Source organism: Contarinia nasturtii, unplaced genomic scaffold (genome assembly GCF_009176525.2).
Source record: "Contarinia nasturtii isolate CC-2019 unplaced genomic scaffold, AAFC_CNas_1.1 Cnas_scaffold_928, whole genome shotgun sequence".
NCBI classification, from domain to species: Eukaryota; Metazoa; Arthropoda; class Insecta; order Diptera; family Cecidomyiidae; genus Contarinia; species Contarinia nasturtii.
The window spans coordinates 367-27,426 of NW_022198275.1; the positions used below are offsets into that span (position 1 = coordinate 367).

Sequence of the window (27,060 nt, forward strand, 5' to 3'; positions counted from 1 at the left end):
GTTGAAAATGTTCTGATTTGATTTTAATCAATAAACCCATATACAAAGAGTGCTAATAACTTACGTTACTATCAGTAATCCGTGAAATAAAGCGACCCTAGATGCACGTGTCATTAAAAAAAACATACAAAAATAAATAGATCCAACTGCAACCACTTCATCGCCAAGGTACAATAAATACGACTTACCTTTAAAATTTTGATTGAAAAAAATATAATAAAAGATATACTTTATTGTAACGGACTTGAGTTCATTCAACTCATTATATGGTGCACTTTGACCGTAAACTTTGCGTAGTGGAGACGTACAATTTATTTTAAATTATATTGGAATCCAATGTGAATTGAGCAATTCAATAAAATTGAATTCAGTTTGCTACATTCTTGGGATTGGATTTACAATAATAATATTTGATTTCGTTTTTAGATTGCAAACATGTTTTGGAAAATGCATTCCATTAATAAACATATCAACACATTTTTGCAAGTAAATTTAAAATTGAATGTACTATAATATAAAGATCGAAGAATATTTGGGCGTTCCACTGAATCGATGCATGGTTATGTGGTTGTGTGCTCAGTTTGACATAACCAGTTGCATTCAATTGAAGTGTGTGAACGTGTGGGAATGGATATGTTTGACACTGTTGTGATAATATTGTTGTTGTTGCGTTGCCGTTGGTGTATATGTCAAACAACAAAAATAAGAGAAACGTCATCCGAAACATATTGCACTCGAGGAAGCATAGAACGCGATAACATTTGACTTCCCACAATATCTGTCTCACACATATTGTAGCATTTTTTAGCGACAAGCAATCCAAAAAAACGGCGTACACGTCTAGCTTTAATTAAATTAAGTATATTTAGACAGTTTTTTTTCGTGAATTGATCACCGGTGATTTATATTGATTTTAAATTAGTTAAAGAGCTTGCGGTGTTTCCAGACCAAGTGAACGACGCATTCAATTTAAAAATTTAAAACAGAAATAATCATGAATTTATTGGCATAAATTAGTTGATCTGCATTTGAAAGAAACGATATCAACGTGAAGCATTTGAAAGGTGCCATTCGACCAGTGTAGCAAATATTAAAACAAATTAATTTTTAATTTGTGTAAGACAGTATGGAATTTGCTGAATTGATATTGACTCCCAAATTGGACGGCGTTATATTACACACACAAACAAACGAACCAGTTGACGGGACACTTTGTATCACAGGTCATCATTTAATCCTGAGTTCACGTCGAGAAGGCGACCAAGAACTATGGCTGCTACATCATGCAATCGATGTTATTGAACGAAAACCAATTGTTTTGAATAATATTATACAAGGTCCGTTTTATTCTCTTTCTTTTTTCAGTAATTGATTTTTGATTTTATCAATTCTACTGATAAAACATTCTTCCATTTTTGTAGGCGGCCTCATTACACTCAAATGTAAAGATCTTCGAATTATTTCACTCGAAATTAATAAAGCGCAAGAATACTTGAATGTTGCCACATCAATTGAACAACTTTCCAATTTGAATAGTCAACAATATTTGTATCCATTTTTCTATCGACCAATGTACACAATTCTCGAAGGTATGACATGACTGGCCAATTTTTTTCATCGAAAGTAGTGTTTATAAAAAAAACTTTTCATGTATTTTTTTCCAGATGGATATACAATGTTCCGTTGTGAGTTGGAATTTGCAAAATTGCTTGCAACAGACGAATGGCGTATAACGCATATCAATCGCGATTTTTCGGTGTGTCCAACTTATGGACCGAAATTAGTCGTACCGAAAAGCATTACCGATGAAGAAATCATTCAATCAGCCGCATTTAGGGACGGAGGACGATTTCCGGTGTTGAGTTACCGACATGAAAACGGAGTAAAATTCAAACAAAATTTAATATGAATTTTATCAATTAACATTGTTGCTTTTTTATTTTGGTTGATTTACTAGGCAGTTTTATTGCGAAGTGCACAACCAAGCAGTGCTGCAAATAATAAACGATGTCGAGCCGATGAAGCAATATTAAATGTGATTTTAGGACGTAGCAAAAAAGGGTTCATCGTTGATACATGGAGTAAAGGCAAATCAAATAGCGAGACCGATCAACATTATAATCAATGGCGTAAAGTGACTCGATCAATAGGCAGTTTATCACACGTTTCAAATATACTGCAAAGTTTTTCGAAACTCATTGAAGGTTCAAGAAATGACATTTAAATAAAATCAACAATGTAATTTTCATTTGATAAATAATTTCAGCGTGTAATGATGCATCCTGCTCAACCGATAAATGGTTTGATCGCTTGGAAAATTCAAATTGGTTGACTCTTGTTCTAAACTCGTTGAATGCAGCGTGCGTTGTTGCTCAATGTTTGGATCAAGAAGGATCACCCTGTTTGGTACATGGTGGAAAAGGAATGGACTCAACGCTCATTGTAACCTCGCTCGTTCAAATCATTTTGAATCCAGACTGTCGAACAGTGCGAGGGTAAGAACCTATCGTATTTTAACAAACGTTTTTTTTAAGTACCAAAACGTTCATTTTTTTCATTCACAAATAGAATACAAGCTCTTATTGAGCGTGAATGGATTCAAGCTGGCTATCCATTTGCTACACGACATCGACATTCCTGTTACACACCATCACAGCTTCGCCCAAAAACATCGGCCTCAACATTTGTTTTATTCCTTGATAGCGTCTATCAATTGCACTGCCAGTTTCCCTTTAGCTTTGAATTCAATACACAAATGTTGATTTTACTCTTTGAAAATAGTTTTTTTAGTTCGTATGGCACATTTTTGGCTGATTCTGAGCGCGAACGCCAAGCAATCAAATTACATACACGAACAACAAGCTTATGGTCGTACTTGAATCGACCAGATGTTTTAAAATCACTTTTAAATCCAATATATGAACCAAATCAAGGTGTGATTTGGCCATCTGTTGCACCAATTTCCTTGGAGCTCTGGACTGGTACACAAAAACTACCATTATTGCATCTATGTCAAACAAACTGGACGAATTTATTGTTTTTTTTTTCGTTTTTTTTAGAATTGTATTTGAGATGGGTGATCGATCAAACACAAACAAAGAACATGTTTCATCAAATTCAGGCGCTAATCACAAAGGAAAAGGAGACACGATCCAAAGTAATATATACATTTGAATTAATCTTTTAATCAAACATTTTAAATTTTCTTTTGTATTTCGGCTACGTTTAGGCGATAAAACTACGGAACGAACTGATCGCCTTGACCAAAGAATATTATGAAATTAGTAATGAAACCGAAAACAATTAAGACGCTGGTCATAAAGAATTTATCAAAACTTATGTATTTTCTGAAACAAATCAATATATGAAATATATCAATTATTTTTAAAATTTATATATATATATGCAGTAAATGTGCCCGAACAAATCAATTGTAATCGCTACCCGATCCATCTTTCGTTATGAAATATTGTATATTTTTTATTAAGAGGCTAAATTCTGCTGTCAGTTATCAATCAACAAGAACAAAAAATAAACAAAAAAATATGAAATCAACATGGAAAATAGAGTTCAATTCGATTCAATTGGATAGTGACTGATAGAAAACTTTTTTATTGACAAATTCTTTATTTAGTAAAATAAAATCCGAAAAGTACCGTCATTTTAAATCAATATACGCTCATTGTTTTATTTTCGAGCAGCAGTTTGAATATGAAACTTGTTTAGATTGAATTTTTTTTACTTCTGAATTCTAAACCATTCAATTTGGATCACAGAAATATTTTGTTTCGATCTCATTGTCTTCTTTTTATTTTGAATATATTTCTTTTAAGTTGAAAATTATTAGACTCAACTTTTGGATCAACAATTCTATGCATGCATTTTTTGTCTTTTTCCTTCTCATGTGCTTCTTCACCAGAAAGAATTCTCTTGTGACGAACAGTCGCTGATACAAATCAGATTGACTGTACCACACTGTGATTAGACAAAAAAAAATCGACGTAATTGAAAGAATTGTTAAAAAAAATGCATTGTTGTTAAATTCACAACATTAGAAATGTCAGTGTTTAACATAAAAATTATTCAAAATATTTTTTCTGAAAATTATTTTACAATATTTTTATGTTAAAACAATAAAAAAATTATTCAAGTGCGGCACTTGAGATTTACATGGAATGAGGTGCGGCACCTGAAAAAGAGCGCACCAACTTCGTCGGGTGCTGCACTTTTCAGGTGCCGATAACATCCCTGGAAACTTTACACCAAAACAGATAGCAGATCTCGCATTTGATTGATTCGATGAAAATAAAGACGGTAAGCCCCATTCCATTACTCTACAATTCTGCTTAAATTCTTATTGACTAATTTTCATTCTTTTCTTTCTGATTAATCCTAGGTAAGTCCCATGGTTGAAAGAAAATGATTATTAAACTTCAGGCGAATAATTTTGACGAATCGTAAGTTCAAAATTTGTTTAATTTGCGTTCTTTTCAAAAATTTAATACTTTGAATCAAAATGGAAAAAATGTGGGTGGATTATTACTGTCCTGTAACTACTCTCATGGTAACTTGATAAATCTACGTGGCTGGTAAAAAGGCTTCGAAATGTAAAACTGGCGCTGATAAAACATATCCTGGTCTCTGTAGCATCAAAGAAGTCTTTTGAAAATTAAAATGTGTTCAATTTAACTCAGCTTGAAATTGAATTTGGAAATGATTGACATTAAATTTTTAACGGAGCAATAAAATCGGTTTGTGTTTTTTTTTTTACTTTATCTAAACAGACGCAAAGCTTTTGTAATCAATTCATAGTGTCACAATGAATGCTTTATGTGACTCATGACTGTTATTTCCACTGACTACAATCTCTAGACACACTCTTTGAATCACCTTCCGAATTCTGAGAGTGTCTATTTACAGAAAATCGCTAGAAATTCTCAATTCAGTGGAAAAAAGGTTTCATTTTATCAAAATTCCATTTCACATAAAATGTAAAACAATGATTAACAATGTTATAACAATGATTTGTTTCCATCCATTTCTACCATTTTATTATTATGGATTGTTTTTTAATTGAAGAGAAGAGACGCATCTACCATAGTTCATCATCGAACTTTTCCCGGTTCATCATCGAGCCGTCCGTGTCCTTTGACACCTCTAGTTGAAGTGTGCGTTATAGAAATGGACTTGAATTGTTAATATTTTATTTTTCTTTAAAAAATGTAATGATATGATAATAGTACTATCATAACACATCATTATATAGTACATTATGATGTCATTTTGAATCAAAACATATTGATAAGCCTATTTTTCAATTGCGTCAACTTCTGAGCAAACATCCCTAGCAAAACAAGTTCATTGTTACGAATTACAGATACCGATGTAATAACAAAGAATAATTATATTTAGCTGAATTCTAGGAAATGTTTTTATCCATAAAACTTTAATTATAAATTACATTCTGTATGAGACTTCAGTTCAGTTTACGACAGAATGATAATTTCGTCTGTGACAGTATTTTTTTACACTATATTTTTGGACAAATTTTAACTAATAAATCATTTTGATGCTTGTCTATGAGCTTTTATTTGTGCACATCTGTTATTTACTATTTATCAATTAATAACGTCAATTAAACACTGTGTAGTGTGTAATCTATGTCAATATTTTAATTTTGCCAAAAGAAATACAGGTGTAGACGCACAAATATTTGAAATTTTTTCACATTTTAAATTTAATATTTTTTCAAGTGTTCGTTTATTTAAAAAATAAAACATTGCAAACATAAATATGTTGCTTAAAGAACATTATTATAATAACAGGTTCATTCAACGAAGATATGTTTCAATAAATCACAAATAAACGTATATTTGCTAAAAAATGTTTATCTAAATTGCAGTCACTGATAAACTGAAATAGTATGGAAGCAAAAAGTCTGGAATGTAAATAAACAAGATGACGTCAAAAAGTGCTCAATATTTTCTTCCAAATTTTATTTACTCAATTAATACTTTATTTTTGTCTTTATCTTTAGTACGGGATTTTTTTTTGTATAAAAATGACTAATTTCGCTACTTTAGGTATCAGTGATTACTTGAGCTCCGGCAGAGATTATTCAATTTCTTTGTAACTTAAAAATAATTCAAACCAAGACAATGTTATCAATCAGATTAATTGGTGAGTTCAAATTCTAAAAATTTAAAATTGAATTCTGAACGAATTATTCTTTTCATTTTAATTAGTTCTTTTGTTGATGATGGCATCATTCACAACGGCCGTTGACTATTGTCAATTGAGTTGTAATAACATTCAAAATATTGGCTGCAACAATCCATTATCGAAAGGTGTAAGTTTAATATTTAAATACTTTGAAAAAAAAAAATTATAGATAAAAATAAAATGATCAAATCATATTGAATGTAGGGTTGGGGTTCAGACTGTAAGAATCCAGAACTTTTGAAAATGACATCCGATTATAAAGAAGCCCTCGTTGACATACACAATAAGTATCGTAATATGCAAGCCTCCGGACAGATTAAAAACTATGAGCCGGCTGTGCGCATGGCGAAGATGAGATGGGACGCTGACTTGGAATATTTGGCTGAATTAAATATTCGACGATGTATATACGGACACGATAAATGTCGTGACACACAGAAATATCGTAGTGCTGGGCAAAATATCGCCGAAAGATGGACAACCGATTTGAATTGGGATAGAAATTTTACAACAAAAGACTTGACTGATTTGGCTTTTGGTTGGTTCGATGAAAACAAAGATGGTCAACACTATGGTAATTTTTTAAAGTCAAAATTTTCGTGAAGTGATGAAAATCATATTATCTCAAAAACATTTACAGGTTGGATGGATCTTATTAACAAATTAGAGGAGAAGGATTTTGATAATTCGTGAGTTTATTACACTTTTATAGTTATTAGTGATTAGTTGTCGTTCAATTCTGAACATTTCTGTTTTTAATTTCATTCAAAATAATAAGAGGACCTGATGTGGGTCACTTTACACAATGGGTCCAAGAAAAAGCCGAGGCGATAGGGTGTGCTGCCGCTTTTACTAAAATGACCGTAGAGGGAAAGGAAACACAAGCCGTGTTGTTTGCATGTAATTATTCGTATGGAAATATGATTGGATCTCCTGTTTATGTTGCTGGCTCGAAGGCTTCGAAATGCAAAACTGGCGCTGACAAAACCTATCCAGGCCTCTGTAGCATTAATGAAGTATATTAATCTTAAGAAATATGTTAAGCCAAATAAAACCATTACAATAATAAATTTAACCGTAATATTTTTGCTTCATTTCATTTCTCGAAATGTCGTGCACAGAATTAAAAATTGCAAATGCGCTGAGATGATTCATCTTTTGTATTGATTTTTTTTTAATTTTTTATGTGCATAGCGCTATATAGTAGAAATTCAAATGGTTTTAATTGCTTCAACTGCAGAAGATATCGAATTGTGATGTCTAATTTTCTTAGTACCAATATACATAACGCATGATGCCATTGCATTTTGTGATTAACATTTTATATTATGAGTACATGGCCGAGAAAAAGAATCAGAAATTGTGAAAACCGTTGTTTTAAAACCGTGTCTAGAACAAGAAATGTTCGATTTACATTTCAAAACTCGACGTGTTAAGTCATTTCTGTTTGAATGAATCATTCCCCTCCGTATTTTTCTTGTTAGTTTGCACCATTTACCGTTACACCGACATTTCTTCTTTCTGATAATTTCTCTTTTGTGTTGTTTATCTTTCTTTCTTTCTTTTATGCGAGCTGCAGCAAACGCACAACTATACCACTACGATGGCCATGACGATCACTATTTTCAAATCCATCCAACAGTCAAGATTGTTGAGTCTAACGAATCAGTTTAGTTTTCGGAGAAACTTTTTCATTTAAAAAATAATCTATCGCGTTCTCATTTGTGAAACATTCTTTGACGTGAATGTATAAAAGGTGATGATTAAAAAAAAAAAAAACTCTTCATAGTAATTTATTTATTTTTTAAAAATACAGCTTTTTCTCATTGAATTAACAGATTTAATTAGAAAAAAAAAGAAAATTTGAAACAAGTTTTCGACCAATCGTCAATTCAGTCAAAAAAGTTCTGATTTAGTTAATATTACCGGTTCTATTTCATGTGCGATGTAAAAGGTGAATGTTAAAAAGCCGTCTTATATATGAAATGATGTACGATCTACTTGTGTCAGTGCATGACCTACTCTTGTGATTACTCTATCCGAAAAAAAAACTATATGAATACACACAATGGCATTTCGCACGTATTGTGTTCACGATGTTCAGCTTCATGACTGAAATTGGATTGTTTTTATCAGTCACGCGACGCTTTCTCAAGTCAAAATGTGTTCTTGTGAAAAAGAGAAACAGCACTTTATTGAACGGCATGGCATGAAAGTGTCGATCTCAGAGGTCTATTAAAGCTTCAAGACAATAGAGATCGTAGTGTTCACAAACATTTTTTAAATGGATGTTTTCTACTTGAATTGTTTTGACATGATTTCTAATTGCACATATCGTAGATACATGACTTCAAATTTATTGTGTTCACATTCGTGAGTGAAAGTGACGTCATTAATATGATATTTAATTCAGATTGAAATGTAAATTTGAAGAAAATTTGTCGTTTTTTTTTTAGGAGAGAGAAAGACAGAAAAAAACGCGAGCCTTTTTTTCGGCTATGATCATTTTTGGTCAATTAGAGAGTCAACGTTTCAGTTTGTATGTTCACAATCAACAAAATCTATATACAGCAATATGAATAAACATTTTTATGTACGAACTATGCAAATGCTATAGGAACGCCGTAAATATATCGGATTTTTTGACGCTTTTTTTTTCTTTTTTCTGTTTGAATTATTTATGTCAATAAATTTTACCCATAAACTGCATACAGAAAAAAATTGTGCGCTGCATAAATTAAATTGATGAATTTGCGCGTTCGCATCACCATAAATCATAAGCAATGACTCTTAAAACCAATAAAGCAAATAGGAAAGTTTTCGACCGATTAACATTAGGGCAAAAATCAATTCGAAACCAATACACCAGCACACCAACGGCAATTATGAATTTTCAATGAGAATATCGCAATTTATACGTAACACATGTGATTTGTATGCACGCATGCGGACATACGAAAGAAAGTTGTTTATGATACTGTTTACGTTTTAGTTTTGTTATTGCTTTTTTTTCGTGCAGTTGAATTTTCGACACCGGCAACCGTCGTTGCTTGCTAATTAATTTTTATGTTGTCGCGCCTATTTGACGGCACATCTTTTGATATTTGCCTACCTTTATAATTTGTTGTTAATATAATTTTTGTAGCATACACGGATGATGAATTTGATTATTATCTTCTTCTTCTTATTTTTTTTTTTGTTTTGGTTCATTTATTGTATTTAAATGATTTAATTTGATTGCATTTGATTAAATCGATAGATAAAACCAGATAAAATCAGATAAAAGATAACATAATAATTAATTAATTCGAAATCCCACTGCGTTATAAATACAATAATAAATGTTTCATACTTATGTAAATGCAAGAGATTTTTTTTCATCTTCTTCTTTGTTTCCATTGCAAATTATTAGAGAAAATGAACTTCAATCAGATATTGGCCATTGTGGCGCTTCTGATTTTTTATATGATTTATTTAACGGCTGCTGCACGTTACGTACCCAAATGGAAGAAACAAGCATGTGAGGTGCCAGCCAGTCAAAATGAACAATCCCATTACACATGTGACGATAATGGAGATGTTAAGTGTTTGCCAGGTTTGTAAAATTTCAACATTTTAGCATTTATTGGATTATGATTTAGATTTATATTTCCACAATGACTAAAGGATGGCAAGGCGACTTGTGCGATGTTCCATTATGCCGAAAGGGTTGTGATCCAATGCACGGCTATTGCAAAAAGCCCGGAGAGTGTCGTTGTAATTTAGGATTTTATGGAGAAAAATGTGATCGTTGTATCCCATTGCCAGGTTAAAACGATTTTTATGGATATTTTGGTTGGATGATATTCAAATCATATTATTCTATTACTAATTTAGGCTGTCAACATGGTTATTGTAACGTTTCGTTTGAGTGCATATGCAATAAAGGCTGGGATGGATTATTCTGCACCGATCGTAAGACATTTCTATTCAAATAATCCAAAATTTGGAAAAAATAAAATCGAATTAAAAATGAAATTCTTCCGTCAGCCATTTGCCGTGAAGATTGTCATTCAACTCGTGGCTATTGTGAAGTTCCAAATGAATGTCGATGCCGATTGGGTTGGGCTGGACCAACGTGCAAAGAGTGTCAAGTTTTACCTGGTTGTCAAAATGGCAGTTGTACAAAACCATTGGTAAAACATATAAATTTTACACGACATTTTGGACGTACAAAAATTAAATGTGTTTTTATTTATAGGAATGCAAATGTAATCCAGGATGGACCGGCATTTTATGTCACATTCGTAAGATTATTTTTTTTTATTTTTCATACTGCAATCACGATGCAAAAAAAAAACAAAACATTTTTATAATATATATTTTTTGTTCTAACTCAAGCCACCTGCGCTGCTAATTGCAATCAAAAGCATGGATATTGTAAGAAACCAGGTAAAGAGATTATTTTGTTGTTACAAGACTGTTCTATGCGCTTGTAGTTCGAACGTTACAATAATGTGTCATTTTAATTAATGTCTAATTAAAGGGGAATGTCGTTGCAAAGTTGGATACCATGGAGATAATTGCGACAAATGTCATCCATATCCAGGTTGCAAGCACGGTGACTGCCAGAGACCATGGGAATGCAACTGCAAGTAAGTACATGATACAAAACTTAATAATGTAAATGTTAATGTTTCAACATACTTAATAGACCTGGTTACGGAGGAATGTTATGTGATGAAGGTGGGTTTTTTTCAAATGTTCAAATGAACAGAAAAATTCTTAAATTTAAATTTTTAAATTTATCTGTAGAATTAAAGTACTGCGAAGAAAATCCAAAAACTTGCTTAAATGGTGGAAAATGTACGTCGTTAACTGAAGATGAGGGCTCATTTAAATGCGAATGCCCGTCAGGATTCAAAGGTCAAAAATGTGAAATCGTTCCAATGATTGTGAATTCAACGTCAAAACCGAAACCGTCTACAACATCAAAGTTACCAAGCCAAGAAGCGACGGCATCAACGACAAAAAAACCAACTACAAATTCGGAAGAGGACATTGAAAGTAATGAGCACACAACCGAATCCAGAACAGATGAAACTGATGTCGTTTCAGTGGAAGAAATTGACAACGAGGCATAAATAGAATTAGTCATTAGATCGAGTAAGAAACATAATCATTTTTCGTTGTTGTTGTTTATTATAATTTATTTTCTAGCTATGTTTAACTTATTTATTGTGGTAAAATGTTTGATGATTCGAGTGAATTACAAAAATAAACAATATTAAAGTGAAAATTCAATCATTGTGGTAGACTATCCATTAATTCATCCACCAAATTGGCGTCATCGAGGCCAGACTGGGGCTTTTTGGTGATTTCCGATTTGGCAGTTAGTTGCTTAGCATAACATTGATTGGAATTTGAACGAAATGTCTTCGTCTTATTGTGACCGAATGAAAAATGGGCGAAATTTTTACGTTGTGTCATGAGTAAAATTGATTTATCCTCCAATTCGACATCTTCATCATGTGATGTTACCGATACAACCATCTTTGACTGTTGTAATGCAGACGTCACGGACGACGATGGTGATGATGCCTTTTGATCCGGTAACTTTTGACTAATCTTTTTGCCATCATTTTTGTTGTTGCTTTTCTTGTTACCATGCTTGTAACAATCAAAACGAAAATCAGCCGGAAATTTATGCACCGTTATGCAATGATCACGACGCTCCGAAGCATTCTTGCTCAGCACTGAACATTCCACCAAATAACAACGATACTGAAATTGAATCAAACGATTTCAATCATTGTGACATATTGGACTTGACAGAAGACACATTACACTTACCATCGGTTTTCGTTCTGATAGGACAGCAAAGAAGGAATCATGTTTCTCCGACAAATGTAAATCAAGCAAATGGGCACTGGGCAAATTCTTCTTACATTGTGCACACAAAAAACGATGCAATGAATTATAGTGATTTTCATATGCAAATATTGTGTCAAACATTTCATTACAATTTGGAATATTGCAACGTATGCGATCTCTGTGGTGAAAAGATAAGAGTTTTTTTTACAAATTATTCATAGCAAGAAATGATTTTCCGATTGGCTGATTTTAATACTTACGATTTATGACAAAGACTTTCGTCATCATATCGATATACACCGAGTCGGACAAACGGTGTGAAAATCACAGTATTATTTGCCTCAAAAAATGGATCATCCTTAGCTCGAAAACCACTACCGCATTCGTGTAGTTTTGCCATCTTTTCGTCCAACTGAATCACTTTGGTCGATGTCATTGCAACGTCGTTTTAGTGTGAATTTTAAAACTACACTTTCAATGTACCTTCATCAACTGTGCCAGTTCAGTTGAGCAGCTGTTGGTTAGAATTCTGTCTTTCACCTTTTTATTTACATTCGCACTCATTTGACAATTGACAATCAGAAACATCTGTTTGAAACTTGTAGCTCAGTGGAGAAATATTTGTAGCGACATCTGTGTATACTTAATCGTATAATACGATTCGTATTTGACCGAATTCACGTGGTGAAATTCATGTGGCACAGAAATTGAATAGAAATCACCAAAGCATTTACTATATTTAATGATTCTGTTGCTGTTGAATGCTTATGAAATATTCAAAATTCACATGTTGCTTCCCATTTTTATACTGATTACTATTAAAAATTCATTTTCAATGCAAACGCCTGGTTTTGATGTACAAATTGCAAAGAAAGATTCTAAGAAAAGAATAAATGTAATGTACTAATATACCGCTTTTGATATTAATTTGAATTTTTACGAAATGTGTCCAAGGTTATAATATACTTGAACTGTATCGTGACAAAATTGTTGACATTGTTAATAAATAAAAAGGTGAAAGTTTCTAATGTCTAGACGAAATAATTCATATATTCTAAATGATGATATAAGTATAAGGTACAATAATGTTATGCCCCTCCAGCCAAACAAAAAAGGATTATGAAACGAATTCACTTAAAAAGAAAGTGCAACATTTGATGTTGGTCAGTTCATCTTTACTATTTGATCAACCAAAACATAATACGAAGAAAAGTTTTCTCTTTGTGAGTGTTATTTAACAAAAGTTAAAAAAAAACAACATCATGTCATTCGCTGGTAAAGTTATTTTGATAACCGGTGCCTCAAATGGGATCGGTGCTGCAGCTGCTGAATATTTTGCCGAAGAAGGCGCATTACTAGCCCTTGTCGCGCGAAATGCTGAAAGATTTGAAAAAGTTCTTGCAAATATGAAAGGGAAAGGCATCGAAATGGAGCCATTGGTAATTTTAGCCGACGTTGCCATTGACGCAGAACGAATTATTAACGAAACTATTGATAAGTATGGTCGTTTGGATGTTTTGATTAATAACGCTGCTTTCGGTAATCATGAATCGCTTGAAACATTAAACATTGAAAACTTCGATACTATGATGGCAACCAACGTGCGAAGTGTCATTCAACTTACTAAATTGGCAATTTTTCCACATTTAATTGAAAGTAAAGGAAATGTTGTAAATATTTCCAGCATTGCGGGCATTGCATCTTTTCAGAATTTTCTTATTTACTCAATGACCAAGGCTGCTTTGGACCAGGTACATTAAACACAATTTAAAATTTTATTTTTCAACCGTGCTTCATTTTTATACGTTTAGTTTACGAAATGTGTGGCCATGGAGGTAGCGAAAAAAGGCGTTCGGTGCAATAGTGTAAACCCAGGATTTATTGATACGGATTTTCATGGTTTCGAAAGGAATAGCGAAGAATACGCATCATTGATGCAGGCAAATATTGAAATGCATCCAATTGGACGTGTCGGGCAATCTGAAGACATTGTAGATGCCATTGCATTTTTGGCGAGTGAGAAAGCCAGCTTTGTCACGGGCCATCTTTTCGTTGTAGATGGAGGCTTGGGTCGTAAAGGAGCATTTTGAGATAATTTTAAAATAAATGTCAAGGTCACTCCTTAATTACTGTTTTTTGATTTCAATATTTAATGCATGTGTAGGTCATACCTAGGGTGCCAAATATTCGCATGTGATGTTATTAATTATGAAAACTAATCGACCGTTGACTAATTTGTTACTTTTTGAAGAATCTATCTCATTTATTATTTACTGGAAATAAAATAAAACACTGAAAGATTCAAGCATTCGCATTTTAAATTGTAGCGTAAAATCTTTATTCCATATCATAATTATATTTTTAAACTTTTTGTGTTGACACGCTTGCGCCAGAAAATAGATTTTTTTAAAAATTCATTGTTATAGACACAGACCAAAATTTCAGGTTTTATATAGTATTTTCCATCCTCAAGCACTCAAATTGTACTGTTCGCCCGGGGCATTTGCACCGTGCGTCAGATACGAAAACACGAAACAGAATACGGAGCGAAGAAAGTAGTGTATTTGCATATATGCCTCGTGTCTTGCGTCTTATTCTTTATTCCCCTTTTTCAGCTGTTTGCATGGCAAAGGCTGCTACGCTACATAACAAAAAGATAAAAAAGGGGAATAACGAATAAGACGCAAGGAATGAAGCGTATACGCACGTGCATACACTACTTTCTTCATGTGTCGCTCCGTCTTCCGTTTCGTGATTTCGTAACTGACGCACGGTGCGAATGTCCCGGGTGAACAGTGCAAATTGAGTGCTAGGGTCGCAGTCCAATTACAGTCTGAAGGAAAAAGAATGTGTACATTTTGTTGTCTAATAATTGAAATTCTTCAAATCGTTGAATAATTCATGATAAAAACAGTTAAAATTTTGATTTTGTTGAAGTTTTTTGTACATTGTTCTTAGTATTGAACTAACAACGAAATCCTAAAGTTGATTGTGTACCGTGTGTTAAAGTGAACAGCGCAATGTCCTTTGAAAATAAAGTTATTTTGATAACCGGTGCCTCAAATGGGATCGGTGCGGCAGCGGCGGAATATTTTGCAAAACACGGTGCCTTACTAGCGCTTGTCGGACAAGATGGACAGAGATTCAAAAAGGTTGTGAAAAAAATTATCGCATGTGGTGTAACTAGTGAACCGCTGGTCATTTTGGGCGATGTTACGATTGATGCAGAACGAATTATCAATGAAACCATTGAAAAGTATGGTCGTTTGGACATTTTAATCAATAATGCTGGTATCGGCATTCATGGAACGATTGAAAACGTGAAAATGGAGGATTTTGATACCGTCATGACCATAAATGCTCGTAGCATAGTTGCACTAACTCAACTTGCCGTAAGAAACCACTTCTTTCTTATATTTATTGTATTAAATCAAATATTTTCCGCCAACATTTTTCAGGTTCCGTACTTAATTGAAAGCAAAGGAAATGTCGTCAATGTCTCAAGTGCAATGACACTAAAAACATTTACAAATTCTATGGTTTTTTCGATGTCTAAAGCCGCACTGGACCAGGTTTTTTTTATAATCAAATTTAAAAACTGTTTTCTAAAATTAAATACTTTTCTACATATTTAGTTTACCAAATGTGCAGCATTGCACTTGGCAGAGAAAGGAGTGCGTGTAAATTCGATAAATTTAAGTAAGTTCCATCAGTTCATATTTGAAAACTTAAAAATGTAAGAATTAGAGAAAAATAACGCTTCATTCCTCGAACATGTATTTTTTCAGGTTTTATTGATACAGATTTCTATACAAGAGGTGGCCTTGAAAAAAATTGCGATGAATATGCTGATTTGGTTGAAAGAAATATCAAAGCCCATCCACTTGATCGCATTGGATACACTAAGGATTGTGTCAATGCAATTGCATTTTTAGCGAAAGATCGGTCGAATTTTATAACTGCAACACTGCTGCCCGTTGATGGAGGTATTAGCCTGAAAGGAGATTTTTAGAAAATTGTTATTTAAAGAAAAATGTATAATATTGATACAAAAATGCTCAAATTGCTTTAAATATTGATATGATTTTAAAGAAAATAAATTACTTGAAAATTATTGTAAAGAATGAACAGTATCTAGATATCTTAATGTTATTTGATGATGGGAAGATGCTTTGAAAAATCAGTTGGACATTTTTTAATGTAAATCAGAAATTCAACAAAAGTTCTCAATATTGTATTCTCATTCAAATACAACTATAGTATTCTAGTCGCGGTGTATATGAACAAATTCATGCGAATGAAGACAACGCTTGACGCTCGATATTTAGCATGCTACAGTGTATTGGCATTGGTCTATCGATGTTTTCTATGTGCGCACTCCGCATACAAGATATCTTACCTAAAAGTAAATATAAAAAACTATTTGTGTTTGCTATGGATAAAATTATTGGCCTCTCTCGTATGAACGTTTCAAATAATTTTCAAATGTAAATAGTAAACAATCTTATTCTCAAGTGTAAATCTATAAATTAATAATGATCTAGATCGATATGAATTAGACTTTCGGTCGTATTGCATTTATATAAATATCCATTTTGCATTATTTTCCCAAGTTTCAAATATTGCAGTGTATACACGTTGTGGCCTGGATAAAATTGATATCGATTGGTGAAAACATGCACTTGAATTCCCACGATGAAAATTAAATGAGTGAATTTAGCAAACGGTATACGCCCAATGTCCGAATAGTACATGTTTCACATCGACATTTCATCACAATAGTTAGTATATTCTTTGTATTACACTTTAACGGACGTAAATCAACACACTATTGAAATACTCGTCATCCGATAACAATAATCATGCCGTTCATTGGTAAAGTTATTTTGATAACCGGAGCTAGTTCCGGCATCGGTGCTGCAGCTGCTGAATATTTTGCCAAAAAAGGTGCATTACTAGCGCTTGTCGGGAGAAATGCCGAAAAGTTTGAAAAAGTTCTTGACAAAATTAAGGCTAGTGAAATCGATCTTGAGCCGTTAGTGATTTTGGCCGGTACATATAAACACATAATACCCATCTACAAGTAGAATAATATCTATAATATTTGTCACATCTAGACGTATCGATTGATGCTGAACGAATAATGAGTGAAACGATCGAAAAATACGGTCATTTGGATATTCTGATCAATAATGCGGGATTTTCAATTCAGGGTACGATTGAAACGTTACAAATGGATGATTACGACTCAATGATGGCCACAAATGTACGCGGAGTCGTTGAGTTAACTAAACTGGCTGTAAATATTCAATTCTTTAATATATTTATTGAAGTAAATCTATAAAAATTCGCAACATTTTTTAGATTCCGTATTTGCTCGAAACCAAGGGGAATATCGTCAACATCTCAAGTGCTGCAGGCATTATGCCGGTACCTTCAAATTGTGCATATTCGATGAGCAAAGCAGCATTGGATCAATTTACCAAGTGTGTAGCTATGGATTTGGCTGCAAAGGGCGTTCGGTGTAATAGTGTAAACCCAGGTGAAGTGGAAAACTTTTTTATTTATTTTTTTAATTTTTCATATAAGGTTCACATTTTATTTTTATCGAACATTTCTCCCAGGGTTTATTGAAACTGATTTCCATGGCGTTGAAAGGGATACTGACGAATGGGCTGCCGTAGAAGAACTATGCGCACAAAAACATCCACTTCAACGCATTGGATATTGTGACGATTGTGTGAATGCAATTGCATTTTTAGCAGACGAAAGTGCTAATTTCATCACGGGCATATTGCTTCGCGTAGATGGTGGAATTTCAACAAAAGGAGCATTTTAATGAATATAAAAATATACGCTTTGAAACAAGTCAATCAGACATCAACTAGATTCCAAATCTGATTTGATCGAATGAGTTATATTTCAGATTTCCTAACAAGGCATATGAATTTACTATATTCAAATACTTTACATTATAAATAATAAAATATTTTAAATGTACTTATCAAAGCAGCTTTTTCTTTACGTAACTCACACATAATCAAACAAAATTGCTGAAACAGTTGAAACACATAAACTTACTTCAGCAATATGAGCACACATTTCAATGATGTTGTGTACGCGTAAGTTCAATGATTATACAAAAGCATGAAGTTTTAACTGTTACAGAAATAGATGGCTTAACGATGTACAAATTATTTGTTCGTCAATGAATATATTACATTTATTTTCACAGCGCAATCGAAATTTACAATATATTTTGGATAGTTGATGATTTTTGAATAGTGTGAAAGGTATCAAAGAAAATCCCTGGCAAATTGAATGACTTTCAAAACCTCAGGTGGGTTTGGCCGTCTAAACACTGCTGTTATATGCATTATAAATGAAATGTATTATCAATGAACATGTGACAAATTCCTCACGGAATCACTCTTCAATCAAACACAATTGGTCTTGTGATTTAATATATGCTCGTGATTGGACTATGCGATATGTATTCCATTTTTAAAATCAAAAGGAAGAAAATGTCTTTTAAAGGTAAAGTGATTTTGATTACGAACGCTTCGTCGATTATTGGTGCAGCGGCTGTTGAATTCTTCGCCAAAGAGGGGGCGTTACTTGCATTAGTTGGTCAAAAAACCGAACGACTTGTCCAAGCTTTCGACAAAGTGAAAGCGAATAGCATCGAAACAATAAGTTTGCCCGAAGAAATAACGATTGATGCAGATAGAATTATCAATGAAACTATTGTAAAATTCGGACGTTTAGATGTTTTGATACACAATTCCGAAATCGAGCTTTCTGGTTCAATTGAAAATATGGAAATTATAGATTTTGATATCGTCATGACAACTAACGTAAGTACCAAATGATTTTTTTTTCACGTTTTTTAGCGCGTATTAAGTCATCTTTTCTAATTTGTCTTTTACTAGGTTCGAAACGTTATAGAACTCACTAAGAAGGCGATTCCATATCTCATCAAAAGCAAGGGCAATATAGTAGTTTTGTCAAGCAATTGCAGTGTTACCCCATTTCCAAATCATCTCGCTTATTCCATCTCAAAAGCCAGCTTGGACCAGTTTACCAAGGTATTCATTAGTAATAAAAATAATGATGTTTTCAACATTTTCGGTTTGATTCTAGTGCGCAGCATTGGAATTAGAAAGCAGTGGAGTTCGCATCAATTCAATAGCTCCAAGATATAATATTACCGAATTTGCATCAAATCAAGCAAGCAATAAACATGTTACTACAGCCAATAGGCGCGATTATGAAAACAACTCAATTGAACAAATCAATTTGTGTGTTAAAGCCATTGCTTTTTTAGCAAAAGATCAAGACACATTTCATTCGGGGAAAATATTACAGCTCCCAATTAGTCGTGAAAGTGATCAAAGTTTTGATATAATTTGAAATGTTAAAAGTCAGTTAAGTGGAAATGAGGACACAATTTCTCAATTTTATTGTTAAATTTAATATTTAATTATTGGCCACATACAACGCACCCTGAGGTTTCCACACGCATCTCCTTGATATGGAAAACTTTTCAATCAATAATATTAAAGTCACCTTGACATAACAATATATATTAAATGTTATTTATTTTGCAAAGGCATATAAAATCGGAACAAAGAAATATGTATTTTTTTCAATGGTTCAGTGTTCACTTAGCGTTGAATTCTTTAAGTTGTGGTGTTATCCTTTTCAAGGAAGTAATACCAATCCAGAATGTGGTTTTTTAGAGATAAGGTAATTTTAATGAATTTTAAACTTGAATGGCGACTTTAAAATGTGATTTTCAATAGGTGATATTAATAATCGCTGCGGACTCTGCGATTGGTGAGGCGACTGCTGAATATTTTGCTAAACAAAGGGCATTACTTGTTTTGGTTGGTCAGAATGAAAAAAAATTGAAAAATTTAATCGAAAAATTATGGCATCATGGCATTGAATGTGCACCTTTGACTATTTTGGCCAATATAATCACTGATTCGGACCGAATTATCGACGAAACAATTGCAAAATTTGGTCATTTGGATGTCTTGATTAATACATTTGGAATTGGTTTTCCTGGTTCAATTGAAAAAATGGAAATGAACGAGTTTGACATGATTATGGCAACTAACGTACGTATTTAGAAGAGAGACACAAAACTCTGAAAACTAGAACTTATTAGGTCATGTCAAATGTACATGTTAAATGCGTTTTTAAAAAAAGTAACTTTAAAAAGTAGAAATACTAAGATCCATGCCCCTCTCTCTCTCTCGTAGATGCGAGCTGTTACTTTATTGACTAAAAAAGCGATTAAATATTTGAACGTGACCAGGGGTAACATTATAAACGTGTCGAGCATTTGCGGTATTACCCCATTTCCAAATTATCTCGCTTATTCTATCTCAAAGGCGGCATTGAATCAGTTCACGAAATGTGTGGCTATGGAATTAGAGAGTAAGCGCATACGAATTAATGCAATTTGTCCTGGTTTTAATATTACCGAATTTTTACCTGGTGACATGGAAAGCGCCCATGAAATCATGCGACTCGAAAAATGTGTTAAGGCGATCGCTTTTTTGGCAAGAGATCAAGAGCCCTTTTTATCGGGTAAAATTTTATCTGGCGCTATTGTGCCGCTTCCAGTAACTAATGGACGGTCTGTGCAATGCATCGATATAATTTAAACAATAAATTATGTTCATGTTTTATTCTATTCACCTTGAAATAGTGACGCATTTGGAATTTTTTGTTTATATTTAGAATAAATTATCACACATTTACATTTGTATATCATTTGAAATATTAATGGAATTCTGTAAACTCCCACAAACCCTTTAAACCATTTTAAAAACACAGTCAAATCATATTTTACTCTAACTTATTCTCTGTGTAAACGGTTAAATTGCAATATCATAAACAAAAATAAAAAGAAATTCTTTTTGATTGAAAATGTTGATAACTTAATTTGGCGCAAGTGATATAGGAACGGCTTGTGACGATTGACGTATTTTGCAAAAAAGAGCATTACTTGCGTTGGCTAATCGAAGATTATATGAATTTGAAGGAATCATGGACAAAATTAAATAGTCTTTCGTTGAAATGGAACCTCTGATGATAATGGTCGATATTCGTTGCATATCGAATTACAAATGAAACCATCGAAAAATATTATTCGCTTAAGGCCATCATTACTGTAAATGTGCGTACAGTATTTAAACTAACCCAATTCGCCGCAAAAATCGAATTCTTTATTATATGAAGTAAATCTAACATTTTCCCCCAATATTTTTCTTTTCTTCGGTTCCTTATTTGATTGAAAGCAAAGGCAATATAGTAAATGTGCCGAGTATTGTTAGTTGAGGAACAGTTTATAAAAACTGTTTACCATTTTGCATGGCCAAAGCAGCTTTGCTTAGCTGATCAGCTTACAAGTTCGTTATAATTCATACTGTTACTATTGGCATTGAAGATGACGTTGATCTTTATGATGAAATTATCGGAAACACCAGCAAACATTCAAACAATTGGACATACACGAGATTGTGTGAATTCTATATCATTTCTGGCGTCGTTCTGGCCTTGAAATGGACAAAATAGCGTGGTACCAAATTGACCAACATTGGTGCGATTTCGACCTATCGAAAACTTTTACTGTTGTTCATGTTTTTGTTAATTCAAAGCCATTTGCGTTTTTCTATTTGAAATCAAGGACATCGTGCATTCAATACAAAATGTTGTATAGAATATTCATGAAGAAAGTACACGCAAACATTTTCGGTGTGTGTTAAAATGTAAATTGAATCGATTTTTTTTTATTTCAACTTGAAAAAATAAGATAGAGTTAAACTTGCATTCAATAATTTATGTCCCTGTATTGTCTGCGGTGAAACACATTTTTGCAAATAATTAAAAGAGTGGAAATATTGATTTTATTTGTTTGTTTGTCTATTTGGTTTGCTGTGCTTTTCTCACATATTCATACAATGGATATTGTGTTATATACGCATTAGAAATGTGCCTTTTGTAATAAATATAAAAGTGAACAGTATTGATTTCAACTGAAGCTGATGCGCCATATGACTCCCGTCCGCAAGTTAGATTGAAACAACCTTCATGCCAAATGACCAAAGAGGGAAAAGATACGATTGTGTAACTTTTTTTAAACGTATCTCTCCGTGAAAATGAAATATGAGCCATGACTATACGTATTTTTTTATTATACACACCTGCATCTTCTAAGATTCTATTTCGAATAATATGTCCGACATGCAATTTTTTCATGAATAATGATTATTGTCACGCTAGGTTTTATTTCAAAATCCAGTACTAGAAATTCGAAACTATAAAGTGAATCAATAAATAGAGAGAGTGGAAGTGTATATACGATGCAAATATGGCTTAATTGCACTGGATGATTGTGCATTTAAAATTTAATTTTAAAACAGACGTCGATTCACTTGAGGTCTATCAGTTAACGTTGCGTCTTTGACTAGATAAGTTGCATTTTGTTTTTTTGTGCGCATTTTTTCTATCGAAATAATCAGTAATTTCACGAGAAAACAATGTCGTTTGAAGGAAAGGTTATTTTAATAACTGGTGCCAGTTCCGGCATTGGAGCTGCGGCTGCTGAATTTTTTGCTAAGCAAGGATCATTACTTGCCTTGGTCGGAAGAAATGAGGAACGTTTTTCAAAGGTTATCGATAAAATCAAGGAGAGTGGTGTTGAAGCAGAACCATTAGTCATTTTGGTAAAATTATCGGTCAAACATTTTTTTTAAAGAATTAAATGTTAGCTTTTTTATTATTATCATTATAAGGCTGATATTTCGGTTGATTATGAACGCATTATTAGTGAGACGATTGAAAGATACGGGCGTTTGAATGTCTTGATAAACAATGCAGGATTCGCCATACCTGGAACCATTGAAAGCACGCGCACTGAAGATTTTGATTCAATCATGTCAACTAATGTTCGTGGTACATTTCTATTAACTCAACTCGCGGTAAATATCAAAATCTGGAAATTTATTGGAGTAAATCTAAGACTTTTTCCCAACATTGGTTAATTTAGGTTCCACATTTAATCGCTACAAAAGGTAACATTGTAAATGTGTCGAGTATTTGTGGTTTACGCACATTCCCATCACTATTGGCATACTGTATGGCCAAAGCAGCATTGGACCACTTCAGTCGAATTGTTGCAATTGATCTTGCTGCAAAGGGTGTACGCTGTAACGCAGTAAATCCCGGTGTGATTGATACAAATTTTCATGATTGCCTTGGTTTTGATAAGGATAGTGTCGAATATGCTGCCATCATGGATCAATACGCTAAAATGCATCCCATAGGTCGCGTCGGTGAATCTGATGAATGCGTTAATGCGATTGCATTTTTGGCTAGTGATTCCGCTGGCTTTATTACGGGTGTCAATCTTCCTGTAGATGGTGGTATGTATATTTTAACCAATGTACAGCAATCCATGATCAAACATTTTTTGAATTTGTATTTAGGATTGAACGAGAAATCTCCACGAGGTTAAATTGGGCTTATACACAAAAGTCGCGGAAAACAGTGACAATAATAATTAAAAATGTAAAATGAAAACAGAAATATTCAATTCAATTATGCAGTAGTTTTGGAAAAACTGTTTGTTTAGATTATTGTAGAAAAATTACGTTTAGAAAAAATCATGATTTTTGAATTTAAAATTAAAATCAATGCCAAATTAATCATTTAGTCTTTTCCGTTTGATTTGAAAAAATAATTTCTTTTTGTTACGGTCATTTATTTATGTGTTTTCTCTGCAAATTTGTAATTTATCAATTTCAAACAATAAAATAATAGAAATTCAAAAACAAAATGCGCGACTTTAATATTTGTTTGCAAATAGTGCTTGCTTGTAGCCTAATAACTGCTTTTAATTGACGAAGACTAGACTCTTTACGTAAGTAATAACGACTCAAATATTGATGTAGGTCTAATTAATTATCTCCCGCTCAATTTATATCAACGAATTTTACTTCCAAGCTTACTCATTTAAGTGGCTTTAATAAATCAAAAAAACAGACAATTCAAGTTTAAAGCAATTAACATCAGATAAATCTACAAATAATCCAAAATGATATTCATTCATAAGAAAAGAGATTATAACAACTATTAGATTTTTTTTAAACATTTATTTATTGTACATAATTGCAAATGAATATTCTCGATTTCCAATAAATCCAGGTACAAAATGTATCGTATAATATTTTTTGAAGAATATACTTTGATTGAATGTGTTTTCCTTATTTTAACGAGGGCACATTGCATGTCGTCCACCTAAGAAATAAGAAGAAATACGTTTAGATTTTTCTGAATTTCAATTTTAAAACGATTGAAATAACGCACCATCGACTGGCAATTGAACAGCCGTAATAAAACTAGCAGCATCGCTAGCAAGAAATGCAATTGCCGCCGCAACTTCATCAACATTTCCTGCACGACCGAGAGCATGTGTTTTTTTGCAATGTTCCAAAAAACGTTCATATGCCTCATCATCCATGCCACCACGTTTGTGAAGTTCAGTTTTTATCACTCCCGGACATACACTATTGCAGCGAACCCCCTTTTCGGCTAGCTCCAGTGCCACACAATTTGTAAATTGATCGACGGCCGATTTTGACATGTTGTAAGCCAAAACATTTGGGAATGATCGAATACCACAAACGCTCGACAAATTTACAATGTTACCTTTGGTGGCGATTAAATGCGGAATACACAGTTGCGTTATACGAAATAGGGCTCGAACATTGACATCAAATATGCGATCATATTGTTCAATTGTGGTTGTTTCAATTGAGCCAGATTGAATAATACCAGCACTATTGATTAATACATTCAATTTTGAGAATTTGGAAATTGTCCCTTGAATTATACGATTTGCATCCGCCTCGATGCACACATCGGCAATAATTTTGAGCACATTGTTTGTTGATTTCAAACATGAATCGACCACTTTCTGTAATTTTTCATCATTGCGGCCAATTAAAACCAAACTTGCATCCTGTTTGGCTAGATATTCAGCGGTTGCGGCTCCAATGCCAGAACTGGCACCAGTTATTAAAATAACCTTTCCTTCAAACGACATTTTTATCTAGATATAAAAACACGAGAAAAAAACACTTCTGGTGATAATAATTAAATGTACAAATTGTAAATTGTTTCAAGCATTTTCCCCCATGGTTTTAAGATTAAAGACTAATGTTTCGTTTGCAATTCAATTTTATTGAAAATAAATTTTATAAATCATATTTCCTTGTAAAATATATTTCCGTTTTGACGGCGATAGAAAGAAAATGCAAAAAATGTGAGTTCTTTTTGTTTTTATCTTGGGCACATGGCATGTCGTCCACCATCGCATGGAATTAATGCACCAGTGATAAATGAAGCACGTTCGCTGGCCAAAAATGCAATTGTTTCGGCAACTTCGCGAGTTTGACCAACTCTGCCAAGGGCATGTGTTGTTTTTGAATGTTCTAGGAATGCAGCGTATGCAGCATCATTCATTCCACCATTTTTATGAATGTTGGTTACAATAACCCCTAAATGACCGACATTAATAATATCAAATTCACGATAAGAATGTGTATGTTTTTCAAATGGTACTGCTAATGCTTACCTGGATTTACGCTATTGCACCGCACTGTTTTATCGGCCAGCTCAAGTGCAACACACTGTGTGAATTGATCCAATGCCGATTTTGACATGTTATAAGCCAAAACACCTGCAAACGATCGCATCCCATTCACACTCGACACATTTACAATGTTACCTTTGGTGGCGATTAAATGCGGAATGCAGAGTTTTGTTAAATTAAAAATCGAGCGACAGTTTACATTCATAATGGTATCATAGTCCTCCAAAGTGCCAGTTTCGATTGAACCACTTTTCAAGATGCCTGCATTATTAACCAAAACATTGATTTTTTGAAATTTTTCAATTGTGGTGTCAACGATACGCTTTACGTCCGCTTCGTTTGTTACATCGGCTATAATTTGCAATGGTTCGGGAGCACCGTAGGTTGGAGTACATTTATCAGCAACGGTTTTTAAATTTTCCACATTTCGACCTACCAGTGCTAACCAAGCACCCTTTGATGCAAGTAATTCAGCTGCACCGGCTCCAATTCCACTACTTGCTCCAGTTATAATGATAACTTTGTTCTCAAAATCGGCCATTGTTCGAAATTGGCTGAACGAGAAACAAAAAAATAAATACACAATACAACTTCAATACATAGCCATCTTTCTTTCTATCTATTGTCTATCAATTTGTAAATTGCACACATGCAAGAACCAGTGTTTTTTTTAGATACGGATTTCGTATCTACATCTAGATACAGATATTTCAATTTTTGACAATTCACATTTTATTGAAACTAATTTATACTCGTACTACTAAATCATTCGTATGGAAATAGTATGCTCAATGACAATCAAGGTTAGAACAAACCCAAAAGGAAAAATGCAATGAAATTCAATTTACACAAATAACACATGACAATTGCGAAACAAAAGCATCGGAAATAAATTAGAAAATGTACTTACATTTTTCGATCGTGTGAAAACAAATGGTTCAATCGAATATTCTAATTTGAATGAGAATATACTATACAAGTGTCAACGATATGTACTGCTATCTGTCAACTATCTATATGCGTGTGTGGTGAATTTCATCACCGCACTGGAACAAACGAACATACAAACGAGCTTTATCACACACAACGCACACAAAAAACAGCTGACCGAGTCGATACATAAACGTAAACCAAATAAATAGATTTATTGGATAAATGTGTGTACATTTTTTTTGTTCTCAAATTGATCGCAAATTGCGTTGAAATAAATATCTACTGCTTTAGATGTACATTTTTTGATGATTGTCTTGTTTTGAATGGTATTTTGGTTGAAATCATTTTGCATACCAATTCGCCGTTAATTTTTTAAAATT

General features: G+C 33.2%; 12 protein-coding genes across 12 annotated transcripts; 9 read left to right on the forward strand and 3 right to left on the reverse strand.

Moving 5' to 3' along the window:
* Positions 1-611: 611 nt before the first annotated feature.
* On the forward strand, positions 612-3,555 carry LOC116342839 (myotubularin-related protein 9). Its single transcript, XM_031770605.1, has 8 exons — positions 612-1,337; positions 1,422-1,589; positions 1,665-1,882; positions 1,958-2,204; positions 2,267-2,495; positions 2,569-2,981; positions 3,060-3,157; positions 3,230-3,555. The coding sequence occupies exons 1-8, from the start codon at positions 1,127-1,129 to the stop codon at positions 3,305-3,307; spliced, it is 1,662 nt and encodes a 553-aa protein (XP_031626465.1). The 5' UTR covers positions 612-1,126; the 3' UTR covers positions 3,308-3,555.
* A 2,333-nt stretch (positions 3,556-5,888) lies between these two features.
* On the forward strand, positions 5,889-7,303 carry LOC116342930 (antigen 5 like allergen Cul n 1-like). The gene is made up of 5 exons (XM_031770752.1): positions 5,889-6,180; positions 6,246-6,349; positions 6,427-6,796; positions 6,863-6,911; positions 7,001-7,303. The coding sequence occupies exons 1-5, from the start codon at positions 6,159-6,161 to the stop codon at positions 7,245-7,247; spliced, it is 792 nt and encodes a 263-aa protein (XP_031626612.1). The 5' UTR covers positions 5,889-6,158; the 3' UTR covers positions 7,248-7,303.
* Positions 7,304-7,868: 565 nt separating this feature from the next.
* On the forward strand, positions 7,869-11,468 carry LOC116342823 (delta-like protein 1). Its single transcript, XM_031770584.1, has 10 exons — positions 7,869-7,978; positions 9,635-9,817; positions 9,889-10,029; positions 10,099-10,176; positions 10,252-10,397; positions 10,463-10,508; positions 10,603-10,653; positions 10,748-10,856; positions 10,916-10,947; positions 11,017-11,468. The coding sequence occupies exons 2-10, from the start codon at positions 9,640-9,642 to the stop codon at positions 11,343-11,345; spliced, it is 1,110 nt and encodes a 369-aa protein (XP_031626444.1). The 5' UTR covers positions 7,869-7,978; positions 9,635-9,639; the 3' UTR covers positions 11,346-11,468.
* LOC116342824 (zinc finger protein 511) lies at positions 11,423-12,634 on the reverse strand. The gene is made up of 3 exons (XM_031770585.1): positions 12,336-12,634; positions 12,055-12,253; positions 11,423-11,985 (listed from the first exon to the last, which is right to left on the reverse strand). The coding sequence occupies exons 1-3, from the start codon at positions 12,509-12,511 to the stop codon at positions 11,506-11,508; spliced, it is 855 nt and encodes a 284-aa protein (XP_031626445.1). The 5' UTR covers positions 12,512-12,634; the 3' UTR covers positions 11,423-11,505.
* A 585-nt stretch (positions 12,635-13,219) lies between these two features.
* LOC116343033 (uncharacterized oxidoreductase TM_0325-like) lies at positions 13,220-14,338 on the forward strand. Its single transcript, XM_031770906.1, has 2 exons — positions 13,220-13,826; positions 13,887-14,338. Exons 1-2 carry the CDS (start codon positions 13,338-13,340, stop codon positions 14,163-14,165), a joined length of 768 nt encoding a protein of 255 aa, XP_031626766.1. The 5' UTR covers positions 13,220-13,337; the 3' UTR covers positions 14,166-14,338.
* A 709-nt stretch (positions 14,339-15,047) lies between these two features.
* Positions 15,048-16,087, forward strand: LOC116342906 (uncharacterized oxidoreductase TM_0325-like). The gene is made up of 4 exons (XM_031770710.1): positions 15,048-15,467; positions 15,534-15,647; positions 15,711-15,774; positions 15,864-16,087. Exons 1-4 carry the CDS (start codon positions 15,096-15,098, stop codon positions 16,085-16,087), a joined length of 774 nt encoding a protein of 257 aa, XP_031626570.1. The 5' UTR covers positions 15,048-15,095.
* A 765-nt stretch (positions 16,088-16,852) lies between these two features.
* LOC116343020 (uncharacterized oxidoreductase TM_0325-like) lies at positions 16,853-18,010 on the forward strand. Its single transcript, XM_031770883.1, has 4 exons — positions 16,853-17,127; positions 17,193-17,374; positions 17,440-17,617; positions 17,700-18,010. The coding sequence occupies exons 1-4, from the start codon at positions 16,938-16,940 to the stop codon at positions 17,912-17,914; spliced, it is 765 nt and encodes a 254-aa protein (XP_031626743.1). The 5' UTR covers positions 16,853-16,937; the 3' UTR covers positions 17,915-18,010.
* A 589-nt stretch (positions 18,011-18,599) lies between these two features.
* LOC116343088 (uncharacterized oxidoreductase TM_0325-like) lies at positions 18,600-19,588 on the forward strand. The gene is made up of 3 exons (XM_031770985.1): positions 18,600-18,932; positions 19,008-19,163; positions 19,219-19,588. The coding sequence occupies exons 1-3, from the start codon at positions 18,600-18,602 to the stop codon at positions 19,486-19,488; spliced, it is 759 nt and encodes a 252-aa protein (XP_031626845.1). The 3' UTR covers positions 19,489-19,588.
* Positions 19,589-19,734: 146 nt separating this feature from the next.
* LOC116343053 (uncharacterized oxidoreductase TM_0325-like) lies at positions 19,735-20,889 on the forward strand. The gene is made up of 3 exons (XM_031770934.1): positions 19,735-19,824; positions 19,881-20,201; positions 20,346-20,889. Exons 1-3 carry the CDS (start codon positions 19,804-19,806, stop codon positions 20,751-20,753), a joined length of 750 nt encoding a protein of 249 aa, XP_031626794.1. The 5' UTR covers positions 19,735-19,803; the 3' UTR covers positions 20,754-20,889.
* A 1,635-nt stretch (positions 20,890-22,524) lies between these two features.
* On the forward strand, positions 22,525-23,668 carry LOC116342921 (uncharacterized oxidoreductase TM_0325-like). Its single transcript, XM_031770727.1, has 4 exons — positions 22,525-22,817; positions 22,887-23,072; positions 23,141-23,516; positions 23,580-23,668. Exons 1-4 carry the CDS (start codon positions 22,632-22,634, stop codon positions 23,606-23,608), a joined length of 777 nt encoding a protein of 258 aa, XP_031626587.1. The 5' UTR covers positions 22,525-22,631; the 3' UTR covers positions 23,609-23,668.
* Positions 23,669-24,236: 568 nt separating this feature from the next.
* On the reverse strand, positions 24,237-26,762 carry LOC116343086 (3-oxoacyl-[acyl-carrier-protein] reductase FabG-like). Its single transcript, XM_031770983.1, has 3 exons — positions 26,658-26,762; positions 24,460-25,204; positions 24,237-24,390 (listed from the first exon to the last, which is right to left on the reverse strand). Exons 2-3 carry the CDS (start codon positions 25,196-25,198, stop codon positions 24,362-24,364), a joined length of 768 nt encoding a protein of 255 aa, XP_031626843.1. The 5' UTR covers positions 25,199-25,204; positions 26,658-26,762; the 3' UTR covers positions 24,237-24,361.
* Positions 25,333-26,775, reverse strand: LOC116343085 (3-oxoacyl-[acyl-carrier-protein] reductase FabG-like). The gene is made up of 3 exons (XM_031770982.1): positions 26,658-26,775; positions 25,730-26,301; positions 25,333-25,652 (listed from the first exon to the last, which is right to left on the reverse strand). Exons 2-3 carry the CDS (start codon positions 26,286-26,288, stop codon positions 25,435-25,437), a joined length of 777 nt encoding a protein of 258 aa, XP_031626842.1. The 5' UTR covers positions 26,289-26,301; positions 26,658-26,775; the 3' UTR covers positions 25,333-25,434.
* Between the last annotated feature and the right edge of the window lie 285 nt (positions 26,776-27,060).